Here is a 12,917-nt window from a genome sequence, read left to right on the forward strand (position 1 = left end):
TTTCACTATTATTATACAGGTGTGCAACCAGTATGCCAGCTAAATGGTCAGAATTATTATGAGATTGCTGATAGAAGGCAACTCAGTGTATTTTAAATATCACTATCTTCTTAAAGAAAGAAGAAACCTATCAATCAAGGTTGTAGCTGTGTTTAATGCACATTTTGCTTTTAACAGCAATTTGCCAGTTTAAACAGCATACAGCTTACAAGGGTTAATTGGTGAAGAGGTTATAGTGCTTTTAAAGTTGTGTCTAAAATATACCTTATTCATTCTTTATTGAACAGCATTTTGAAGACAGTCTAATGTTATAACTACATGCTACACAGCAGCAGCCTGCTCACACCACTGAAGTTAAGGCCTTGTCAGCATTCTCCCCATGAACCTTTCCCAGGGTTTAAACACACCAGCCATAAAATCACAGAACAGTTTGAAACAGGACACGATGTGATCCTGCACTGATGTTAGTCAAGTAAGAATAAAAACAGTAAGACACACATAATAAAGGACTCCACCCAAATTTATTTTGGATGATTGCTGCCTTTGCACAACATGCTCAAAATTTCCAAAATGAAATTTAAAAGTCAGCGGACAGCACAGTCTAACCAGGTTGAGCTGAATCTGAGTGCAAAGTGCTGCAAAGTGGGTGCCACAGATGCACAACAGCCACTTCTCACATACTGCACATTTCAACACACACAAGGCTGCTTCTGTGTAAGTATCAAGAGTGGCAGCTAACAGCAGTTCTACCACCAAGGGAATAACAAAAACAACTCATCTTCAGTTGTACACACTCATTGGTCATGATGAAACTACACTGTTTACCAAGTCAGCACACTGGCAACTGAGGTATCATGTTATTCCCTACAGCTAGGGTAAGAAACATCTGAATTTTTATGCCACTCATGCCCTGGGAACTCAGGAGGGACTTCTCACACTGTCCACCAAGCTGAAGCCATTTGTTGAAGTAAAGGTGAATGAGGTGAAATACTGTAAGAGAGATATCCAACAGCTTCTTCAGTGAATCACCAGAGCCTGCCTAAAGAAACTCACCCTTCATTCATGCCCAGCTTCTTGGTTTCATTAATAAAATGCTTCTTATTGCCACATGGTTTGATTAAGAGAAAATCTCTAGTCAGGGATTTACTTAGACATGTTCTACCTCTGCTGAAAGCAAAGTGCCTGTGTAGGTGTTTTCCTGAAACATCACCTTGGGACAGTGTGCTGCAGGTGATGACACTTTGTGGAGCTGCAGAACCAAGCTCTTCATACATCACTTGCTTAATTATCATTTTTACAGTTCCCCATTCAAGAAATTTTCCTTTGTGACCCCATCTTTTGTTACAATGCTTTTGGAAGTGCTCCATTCCACACTTTTCAGACTTGGAAGTAAGACTAGGCGAAAAAGTCGCCTAGTTCAAGCTTTGTGTACAACACATTCATACATTTATTAATAAAAACTTGTCTAAACATCTATTTGTTCTTTGGACCAACTCCAGCCTCCCTGGGTGACTGTAACATGTCTTATAAACCTTTCATGGAAGACTTAAAAAATAGTACTTAAAGACAAAAAAGGAAAACAAATACATTTAAACATTATCAACAGACAGAAGGGGAAAACAAAGTGGAGACATCCCATGCCAAAATCACTGCAGCACAGGTTAGCAGTGTCCTCTTCAAATCTGTCTTCTTGCACAACTTGTTCTAGCTTACGGTCTTAAAAGGGAGCTGCAAAGCCAAGAGAAAATTCCATGTATGCCCCCAAATATGGGTCACACACTAAAATCCTTCTTAAGAAGGGAACTGATTAGCACACAGCCTATTTCAGCTCGCAGGCCTACCAGGCTGTCTGTGCACAGGCACCTGTCAGGGAAAACAGCATTTCTCCACCTCAGAAAACTGCTGCAAGAACAAATGCATTTATGGTTGCCTGGACACAGCAACGAGGGCTCTGTCAGTACCTAAAATACAGCCCTGCTGATCCCTGCCAACAGAGCAGGTGGTGGGCAAGGACCACCAAGAGTAACATTGGTAATGGAGGGGTTTATGACACTATATGGTAGTGGCTAATTTGCTTCAGCAGAATTAAATTTTGCAATAAAAACTCCCTAAGTTGTTTCTCCTATCAACACAAATCAGCTTAAAGGATTGTACAAGAATGACCTGAACTGTGTCCTGTTGTGCTCACAAGTAGTTTCAGAATCTGCCCATGGTTCACATAAATTCATACATGAACATGTATGCTGGGTGTACCAGAGGAAAAACAGCAAAGAGTTTCCAGACTCAGTTTCCATTTCTGTATTTTGTGATACTGGGCACACACCACAGATAAATGAAATGCTATGGCAGTAACCCATGGAACCTGCAATAAGCTTCCTCATCTGTGAGTAAGAAGAATGATACACTGTGTTAATAGGCATGAATCAGTTACTTATTGCATCAACATTCTCCTGTAATCCATACATTTCATACTGATATTATGGGCTATCATCATGGAGAGAGATCTTCATTCCCAAATGTGAACCTCCTCTGTCTTTCACTAGCTGTTAAGAACAAATTCCTCAACACTTTCAAGATAAAGTGAAGCAAGAAGTTTCAGCTACAGAAACGTAGTGCAAAGGTCCAGTTTGGCACTGCAACATTACAGACAGACAGGAATTTATGGTAAACTGTTTAGATTTGGAAAAAGGAATCCTATAATTGAACCAATATTGTCAAATGTATTGCATACTATTGTAACTTCACAGTAATCAAAATCAGACATCAAGGTTTCTATAGAAGCAGCAATCACAGATTGCAGTAAAGTATACCACTCAAGGGAAAAAAATTGCATTTTGGCAATTTCATAGTCAAGTGTTCCTTATGCTTCTCCAACAGTCATTTGTCAGATATTTTCCTGTTTAAAGGTGCATATTGCTTCCTCTCAGTCCTCGTGAGACTTCTCTGCAATGACTTTGCACTCATACTGAAAAACAGAAGTTCACAAAATAATATTAATTTACATAACTAGTGAAAAAGACTTAAGAAAGTGATTTTGGGCGATCAAATAGCTCTTGTTAAACTCCATCCAGATAAGTTTGATCTCCTAAAGTCCCATGCACATAGTGGTGGCTGCAATTTCTGTTCCCTGAGCAGGTCAGACTTTGGGGACAGTCTGATTTCTGCCCCAAACATGGAAGGTCTTATTTAGCTCCTGGTCCTTTCAGGACCTAAAAGTACGTAACAGAGTGTACAGAGCAAAGCATGGGCTGTTCTTTGAATAACAGTATGATCAACAAACAATGGGTGCTGATTTCTACCTCACTGCACACCCTTGAGTCAAAAATCTGCCTGGTACACATGGAGAAAGAAATTATATGTGCCTTTAAACTTTTACTGGAAGGCAATCAGCCCCCCCTCCTCCAAACTCACCATTGCCAGCTGCCTGCCAATATTTCCCATTGTTATTCCACCAGCAAAAAATATACACGGCAACCAGGAACGAACGTAGAGGAAGTCTGGAGATGTGTATCTGGAAAAGAAAGCACATTTTTGAGCTCAGTGTTGTGCAATACAGAGAGTCCTCCAATCACAAGGCAAATTCACAATTATTAGAACATTTCAACTCAAAAAGATACGTACTATAGAAATTTAATTACTCGCAGCAAACAACAAAGGAGGCTCCTTATTGATTATAGCTGCATTTGTTCAACCAAACAAAGCGTGTTACATTGTTGGCAAGGTAGCAATTTTATTTCAATTAGCATTTCTAACTAGATTTCTCACTTACACACACATAAGAGCTTTCATAAACAGCCCAATTTATGCTGTGCTCAGAATTAGGTGCTGACAGCTTTGAAAATCACGTCAAATCGTACCCTTTCAGTTACTCTGATTTAATGCTACAGCTTCAGAACATTATCATTTCATTTTAGGGGAGGATTACTCACTGATAAACTCCATTGTATACCAGAAGCTGTGACACCAACGTGGCCAGGAAAGCAATTCCTACTCCAAGCCCAAAGCCACTTCGTGACCTGTCAAAGGTCCACCACAGCCCAATGGACAGAGCTGCCAAAGTGAGAGACAGCTGGATGTTGTTGGCAAAATCCACCTTCTGTGCTGCTTGTTAAGGATAAGCTTGGAAATAACATGTACAAGTATAAAGCAATTTTTGTCGTTCTGGTTCTGTTTTGGCACAAATAATACCATTAAGAAAAGTACAGTGTTACCTGTGTCAGCTTTCACACAGCTACCAGATGTGAGGAAACGAGCCTTGTAATTGTCAATATTTCAGGAAACTAAAAACTTATGACACTTCTTCACATTTTAGGGTCTTTGCTCTGTACAAGAGTGAAGAGGCTCTTCACCTACCAAACAATCAAGCATTTTACACAGACACAATGCACATTACACCTCATCCTCACCTGGCCTTTTATTACACTCAGTATGAAATCTCAAATCTAGCATTGCATTTCTTCAACTGACAGGGATTTAGCAAAAAAAGGTATCTATCACTCCTAACTGCAATTTTGTTTTAATTACATGATGCTTCACATTCAGCTCAACATTAAAATGTAAATGTTTTCTATAAATCAAAATGAAAATATTATTGGAAAGTGTTCATGAAAATGAACATTGAAAGTCAGTTTTGTCAATCTGTGATAGAAGTGTGAAGTCAGTTCAGATTTTTTTGTAGTGTTTCATATCTTTCAAAACGTTTTGGAAACACTAACTCATCCTCATTACTCCTGTCCAAAACAGATAATTAAAAAGGGGCTTGTCATGTTTCACAGGCCTGAAAGCAAATTTATGGGATGACAATATAAAAACCACTCTCCTATTTTCTCACAAAAATCTGGAGAGAGACCTAGTGGAAATGAGAACAAGCTTGACTAACTGAAATAAATAATTACCAGATAAAAACCAATAGCTTCAGAAAAAGTGTCAAAGAAGATCAGAAAATCACCAAATCTGGCAATGTGCAGAACTGGCAATAGCTGAAGAGAAAGCAGTCTGGAGAGCTGTCAAGGAGGAAATACAGACAGTACATTACTGATGTCCTAGAATATGGGGAACAGCTGTTAGAGAACTGCAGAAAATTCACTGTAAATAATCAGACCATGCAGAGAGAAGCTGTCAACTCTTATTTCTTAAAAGCAGTGAAGTTGCCACATGCTCACCCAACAGGTACAGGCCAGGTCAGTGAGAACCACAGCACCAGACCAGTGCATTTTTGGCAAGGAGAGGCAGGTTTGTGAGGGACAGTGGGAGTGACTCAGAACCTTGGCAGCTCCAGCTCATCCAGCCATACTGGATAGCAGAGGGTGGGAACAAAACCACACAGCAACAAAACCCATCAGAGGGCCAAGCAACCTCAGTGAGAATTCAGCCAGCTCTCCCACCTTTCACCGAACTTGCCCTCTCTTCCTGGGAGTGAGGGGATTCAGGAGCACACAAACAGAACTTTTAGCACCACTTGTGTGAACTGTGAGATGATCAACTTTCTTACAAGACCCCAATTTTCACAAGCAGACCCTGGTTTTCGCTGGCAGAGGAGGCATTAGGCATATCTACAGAAAACCTCAGGACCCACAGCACTGCCACTAAGGTGCACCAGTCTCTGAGAAAAGCATCCTGTCACCCAGGGCACTCTCTTGGCATCAAGGAAAGCACCCTTTGCAGAAAGGGGTAGCAATGCTTCCTGGCATTTATAGTCCTGGGTATTCCTGGTCCTGAGTTTTCCCCATCCTTTGCAAAGTGCATGTGCCTCACTGATGGCCTCGAGACAGGGCCTCGACCTCTTACTACAGTACTAAAAGGACATCAGCTTGGAATGTCCTACTGCACTTTTCTGTAACACCTGCACATGAATATTTTCCCACACTTTAATTATTCAAAGAAAATAAAGACTCTAAGTAAGATAAAGCCCAATATCAAGGTTTCTAATGAAGGTATTTTTCAGAACAAGATGTGAGACTCATCACCTCCAATATTGCTACAAGTTTGACTCTAACACATATTCTGCACTTGCTTTGCAAAAATGCTGCATGTTACACCTTTAACACCAATTCACCATGACAGACTGTGTGAGCTTTTTTTAAGTGGAAATCCATTTGATACCACCAATGTGATGTGAATATAGGATACAGCACTGGCATGATTTATTCCCACAAAGACTGCCACACATCGCATCACACTGGACCATTCTCTCTTGAACTTATGTGGCTCTCCCAGATGTCTGTCCATGCAGGGGTACAATAACCCAATCACAGCTGTGGAGACAGGAAAGAAAAAAGGCCCTGAAGTTAAAGTACTGGCAACATTTAACAGAATAAAGACTACCTAGACTTTGACAATTACAGTCACTACTAAAACAGATCTTTTAAGGATAAACAGCAGAAAAACATATGGTAAAAGAAGATGAATTTCCAAGAACTTCATTATTTAAAAAAGCCCCATAAACTTCAGCAGCATTTTCAGCCACTGCAGCAGAAGTAGCAACACAATTTGAACCAGGGGCAGAGGATGGAAGAGCTCTCCCCCACGCCAAAATCTGCACTGCAGTTCAGAAAGCACCAATAGCTTGCAGGCTGGCACTTCCAAAAATCCCACATATCAAACAAACGTTTAAAATAGCTGCAAAACCAACACACCACAGTACTGGTGTGGTTTGTAATATCAATATTTTGTGTTTTCTTTTGTTCTTGTTACAAGTAGGCTTTGTTTGGATAATGTTTTTCTCTTCTTCAAAGCTACTATCAAGCTCACCCAGAAGAGAGAAAGCCAAGAGCCTACAGTAGCTGTTGAATACAGGAAGCAAACAGGAATTCCAGCCCCAGGGAATTGCGATGCTCTTTCAATATTTCTTCATAAATGTGTTCTCTACTGCAACTGCAGCTAAAAAGACTTTTACCAATCCCACTAAGGAATAACAATGGTGCTTTAATGTTACACTGTAGTGGTGTGAGCACAGCAGAGCCTGAGCCATCGGTACAGACTGCAGTGCATTCAGTCCAGCACACTGCTGGGGGTAACACTGCAAACGCTCTTTATTCCGCCACAGAGGAAACTGATCTCCAGGATTCGGGAAAATAAATCATCAGTAAAGCTGGAGCGGAAAAAAAACCTCCCTGAGCAATTTTCTTGCCAAAGGCCTTGGGCCAAACTCATGACTAATAACGGTGATGGATGAAAGGACTTCTCTGAATGCAGCCTCGATCACCACTGATTATAAATATGCAAAATACCTTTATTCTGTTCATAATAATAAACCATGCTGCAGAGAAATGTTCACGTCAATTCCAGGAAGGCTGTGCAAGTACAAATGGCAAGAAAATGGGTGAGTTATCAGCATTTGCCACAGAGGTTCCCTGTATGTATGCTAGCAGAGAAGATAAGGAAAGAAAATGGAGAAGACTGATAATGAAAAAAAAAAGACCCTGAACACCTCAACAGGGGTGACTCCTGCTGGGAAAAGCCAATTAAAGCTATAATATCTTTAAATCAGGTGGCTTAAAATCAAGTAGTGCAACTGCCTAGCAGGTTTGCTAGGCTTTACAAGCCATATCCAGTCTTTCCATCAAAACCACCAACCCATCAGACCCAGAAAGGTCCACAAACTTATTGCAAGATGATGACAAGACACAGCCTCCCTGAGTTCCCACTGGCAGCTGCAGTGCTCAGATGACCCAAGAGAGCACAAGGTGCAGCCTGATGCAAACAGCCAATGGTGCAAACATTGCAGTGAACATTGCAAACCTCATGCACTGCTGCTGCAGCAAGCTGGGGTTCATTTCAACCCCCACTAATCCCTGTATAAAGATCAAACTTTTACCAGGCTTATTTGTCAAGACAACCAGTTTAAATCAGTCTAAAGCATAAAAGAAAAATGCAGCAAATGCAGACATGAATGAAAAATGAATCAAGCATCTCGGGAAGACAAGAAGAAGAGGACAAGATAACTAGCATATAAAGCAGGTATGTAACTGCCACCATAACATGCCACAAGCATTTCCACTGGAGAACAACATTCAGGGAGCTGTCTGGAGGGTTTCCTTTCAAGTCAGGCTCCTCTATGATATCTAGGGTTTACTATTTCCAGAAGGTATCAAAAATAAAAAAGGGAAATTACACTACTAGCAAAAGAAACAGCTTAAATATTAGCATCAGCAAAACAGTGATGACATAGCAAAAGTAAGCTTATTGACTCATATAACACTCAGAATTGTGAGCTTCTCAATCTGATTAAAACTGGCCTCTAGGAGGATACTGCCTGGAAGGTAGTTTCCCCAAAGCAGAATCCTCCAGTAGTGGCTGCTAAGAATATTCATTCCCTCAGTAAAATGTGAAACAGACCCACAGTATCACTGATTTTCAGAGTCAGGTAGAAAGTAAAATTCCATCATGCTTGTAACATGGAATATGCCTTGATACTTGAAAGGAGAGGAAAAACAGGGTATTTCTTACTATCTACAGCAGACAACTCGCTTAAACTGGCTAAACACAGAGAAGTCTCAACTCTCTATATGACCATGGGAGAAATACAGGTTATGCTCTACTAACAATATTACAGTAAGACAAGTCAGTAGAAAACCAATTTCTGGACACGTGCATATTTGTGTATACATGGGGAGATCAGAAGGATATTAACAGCTCAACAAGCACAGTGAGACTGAAAGGGAATTTTTTATCTTCCCCACCTCTCACAGAGTTTTTTGTAACTACCTCTGCACACCAGGCATACACACACAACTGAACTTACCTGATGCTGTGCCACAGCAAGGTGGTACCCACCAAGCTGAGGAGAAGATGCTTGTGATCACATCAGGGGGGAAGAGAGTAACGTTTCTCTGGATCTGAAGCAAGTTTAATACTAATGCAAGAAATACACCAATAAAAAACAGCACTACACCACGAATTACCAAATTCATGCCACGACTGGTTACAGATGAAATGTAAGGGCCACACTTTTTTGGTAAGGTTGGCATTGCATCATTTTCTGCCATGACTTCTTATGTTACCAGAGACATCCAAGAGGCTGACTGAGGATTCCCTGCAATCAGTATTTTGACTCTCTTCAATTAGGAGACACCCAAACCCTGAAAAATAATAAAAAAGGGTGAAAATGCAAAAACATTACATGCATTTCTCTTAAATTATTTGGAGATTGGGTTAAAAAAAGGTCTATTACATTTTTTTCTGAATTTTCTGAGGAGGCAATCAGTCCTTTTAGAGCAGAACCAACCATAGCTGCAAACATGCCTTACAAAGGAAACAGGTTTTACAAATAGCTTTGTTTACTAGGAGACAGAGGAGGAAACACATGAGTAGGGACAGGTAGGAATGCGAAAGTACATTCCAGATGAAAAAATGACACAGGTATCAAATGGAGGAAAAGCTTGCTTTGAAGTAAGAATAAATTGTTTTTCTCCCTTCCTCTAAGCAACAACTGGAGGTTATATAATCCAGCAGCATGGAAACACAGCCCTCAGTTCCAAGTCAGTCACAGAGGTTCAGCAATCTCTCTTCTTGAAGAGACACCAGAAAACATTTCTCAACTGGAAAGTGAAACCTGAGAAGTAACTTCCAGGCTGGAGTCAGAATTCCAGCAATCCTGCAGCACAAAACAATCCTGATGTTTTGTAATCTCCAGTAAGAGCAAACAGCTCGGCAAACCACAGCAGTAACTTCAATACAGAGAAATATTCACCAAAGAAACACACATTTCTGGTGAAAACTGCCATCCATTACTACAAACCCTAGCAGTGATCAGTCACAGAAGCACCTGAGGGCAAAGGAAAAGGAACTCCACCTGCCCGCGCACTAGGAAGCCTCCGACATGAGTAACTGCCGGCACTACAGGAATGGCAGCGTTCCCATCCCAATCCCTCTTTTTAAAAAAAACAAAACCTGTCCATCAAGAGTCTTGTTATACATGGATTCAGTGCCACACTCATGTATAACAACGATTCTGATCGACAGCCTAGCCACCTGGAACTTCAGAAAAAAAAGCCCTGACATTGTTTTTAAATTTGAAACTGCCAGCTGGTGGCGGCTTCTGTTAACTCTTATTTATGGCACATGGGGAGCCAAACCAGAACATCCATCCCCTTCCTCCTGGCTCCAGCTGATCCTGAGCAAGCTCTCTGAAATACCCAGAATTTACAAGAGCCTTTCAACACATGGCATTGGAGGCTGCAGCTCCCAATTACAAACTTTGCAGGAATACTGTGCCTAACATGGGCTTTCAAACTGTATGTCCCTTCTCAGCTTTGGCTTGCCAAGGGAAACAAGCTAAACTCTTGACTCTCCATTTACTTCACCATCCCAACAGCTCTTGGTATTTCCTGAAATCTGCAAATTCCATTTTTTAAATGCATGACCAAAGCTAATATACAAGTTCACACTTTCATGTCCCAGTTTACTGAGCACTTTTGCAGCACACAGGATCAAAGTTTCTTTTTTCAGTCATAAAGTGGTTTGCTCATGTCCCGTGACCCTTAACTACACTGAAGTCTCTCTTCTTTGCTGTAACTGAAGTCCTTATTCCCTGGTACTAGCTCCAGACCCTGCACACTGCATTTCAGCCTGTAGATGTTATTGAACTCTGACATTCAATGCTGTTCTATTTTCCCTGCAGGATCCCTCAGTCGGCTTTGGCCCTGCAAACTGTTGACAGCTTTGGGTCACCAGCAAGCATCTTACTTCATCCTATTTTGTGCACCAAAGTTACCAGCTAGAATAGAATCATGGGATGTTTTGGGTTGGAAGAGACCTTAGATATCATCTAGCTCCATCCCCCAAATACTGAGAGAGATCAGCCCAAGTCCCTGCCTTTGATGAAATCTATTCATAATTTCCCTGCAATGATTATTTCCCTATTTTACATTCTCTCTTGGTATCTCCCTTTAACAAGACTCTGCTTCTTGTAATTCTTCAACTACAGGAATCTTCAGCCTAATTAAGAATCATCAACTGTCCCACATGGCAACACTGATGTAAACACTGATAGGCTTTCATTGGCTTTTTTTTTCTAGAAATGCTGATGATCAAATAGAAGTCCAGTTCCACTCTGGTATAAATCACTTTCAGACCATAAATGCTGCATTTATATAATTTTAATTTTTAATATGCCATTCAGCAAATACATATTTAATTGTAAAGGCTTATCTAAATGTAACAGGAACGGAATCACTGCTTTTACACTACCACTGCAGCTGCAAGTTATTCAAGGCACCAGCAACATATTTTTATTAGCAGGTAAACAGCCTGACCACAGTGAGGGCACCTGGGTGGGCACACATCGATAGACGTTTGTACAAAGTAATTCAAGGTCTGAAACTAGCATGATGCAGTAGTTTCTACCTGGTGGTTTCTCAACCTCCGCATATCATTCCTAGCTGTTTTATCGGTTTCCAGATTTTCCACTGACTCTAAGACCTTCTGGCATCACACAGCAACAGGGGAATGGAGCAAAGTGATCAATGCTCAGGAAAGATTCCTCAGTGCCTCAGACAGTCTGGGCTCACAATGCTATGGCACAGCAAAGATACATCCTATCATCACCTTTCACGGAAATTAAATTAATACCTCTAAAGACATCACTTCCTTCTGACTGGAAGGCTACTATTCCTGCAGACAGAGCAGACCACGTCTCCTTTAAAGCTTTATGTTTCACTGCATGGTTTCTGCTCAGGCAGGAACAGATCACAACATTGAACCAACACGACTTGTGAGCCTCCATCTCTGGGGGATGCACATTCACAGCTGTAGCACCGAAAGCTGCAGCCTTGGCACTGCCAGAGCCTCAGCTGCGCTCCCTCCCTCGCTGGCACACACGGACCAGCCAGGCTTTCCAACACAACCACACACCCCTCGCCAGGCAATCACACCGCTGTCTGCCATTGCGCAAAAAGTTAACGAGTACATTATCACCCTAAACATGTTCAAAACACTTAGTCACTTAACTGTCTGCTAAGGAGAAGGTCCGTGCTGCGCCCTGTGCTGTCCCTGCGCCCCGGCAGCGATTCACAACTTGTGACACCACACACACACACACACCGGCACGGCGCGCAGCGGCCAACAATGACAACATTTATTCAGGCAACACCACGCAGGAGATGGCAAGAAACCATCTGTGTGCAGCGAGGCAACGCCAGAAGCAAAGCAGCCATCGCCTCTAGAGCCAGCGGGCGCGGCCGCCCTGCCCCGGACCCCGGCCGAGGAGCCCTGCCCGCCCTGCCGGCACCTCCGGCCCAGCCTAGCCCGGCCCCACGGCCGGCAGAGGGACAGCGGGCCCGGGGCTGTCCGGCTGTCAGGGGAACGGCCCCGCCGGCCTCTCCCTCCTCGCCCCCGGCCCGGCCGCCCGGCCCCACCGCCCCGAGGCACCGCCCCGGCCCGCGGGCAGCACGGGGCCGAGCGCCGCCGCTCCTGCCCGGCCCGGCCCGGCCCGGCTCGTCCCCCCCGCCCGCGGCTCCGCAGCCCCGGCCCAGCCCGGCCCGGCCCCTCCGCAGCGCCGGGACTCACTCGGCCTCCGCCATCTTCCGCAGTCCCCGCCCCGCGCAGCCTCCGCAGCGCCGCCGGGCCGCGGCCGTGCCGGGCAGGGGCAGCGCGGGGGGAGCGCGGCGATGCTCGGCGGGACCGCCCGTGCCTCTGCTCCGCCTCGGACGGGCCCTGGGTACCGGCAGCGGGGTCTGGAGCAGCTCCAGGGGAGCGCCGCGGGGCTGATAAGAGGGGCACTTCACCCTGAGTGCTGTGTGCAGTGTTGGACACCACAGTGTGAGAAAGGCGCTGAGCTGTTAGGTAGCGTCCAGGAGATCCTAAGAGGATGGGGAAGGTCTAGAGGCCGAATGAGGAGTGTCTGAGGGCACTTGGTTTGTGCACCTGGATGAGACTGAGGACAGGCTTCATCAGGGTCTTCAACATGCCCACGAGGG

At 43.5% G+C, this 12,917-nt stretch overlaps 1 protein-coding gene across 1 annotated transcript; it reads right to left on the reverse strand.

Annotated features, from left to right (window-relative positions):
- Positions 1-502: 502 nt before the first annotated feature.
- INSIG2 (insulin induced gene 2) lies at positions 503-12,650 on the reverse strand. The gene is made up of 6 exons (XM_085067055.1): positions 12,508-12,650; positions 8,744-9,080; positions 6,130-6,254; positions 3,930-4,096; positions 3,412-3,511; positions 503-2,965 (listed from the first exon to the last, which is right to left on the reverse strand). Exons 2-6 carry the CDS (start codon positions 8,985-8,987, stop codon positions 2,924-2,926), a joined length of 678 nt encoding a protein of 225 aa, XP_084923181.1. The 5' UTR covers positions 8,988-9,080; positions 12,508-12,650; the 3' UTR covers positions 503-2,923.
- Between the last annotated feature and the right edge of the window lie 267 nt (positions 12,651-12,917).

Source organism: Lichenostomus cassidix, chromosome 7, assembly GCF_008360975.1.
Source record: "Lichenostomus cassidix isolate B80296 chromosome 7, HeHo_3.0, whole genome shotgun sequence".
NCBI lineage: Eukaryota > Metazoa > Chordata > Aves > Passeriformes > Meliphagidae > Lichenostomus > Lichenostomus cassidix.

Coding starts and splice junctions, on each gene's coding strand:
- INSIG2 (XM_085067055.1), bottom strand. CDS start 8,987: ATGGCAGAAAATGATGCAATGCCAACCTTACCAAAAAAGTGTGGCCCT. Junction 6,255..8,743: donor TTGCTGTGGCACAGCATCAG/GTAAGTTCAGTT, acceptor CTGTCTCCACAG/CTGTGATTGGGTTATTGTAC. Junction 2,966..3,411: donor TTGGCAGGCAGCTGGCAATG/GTGAGTTTGGAG, acceptor TCTGTTTTTCAG/TATGAGTGCAAAGTCATTGC.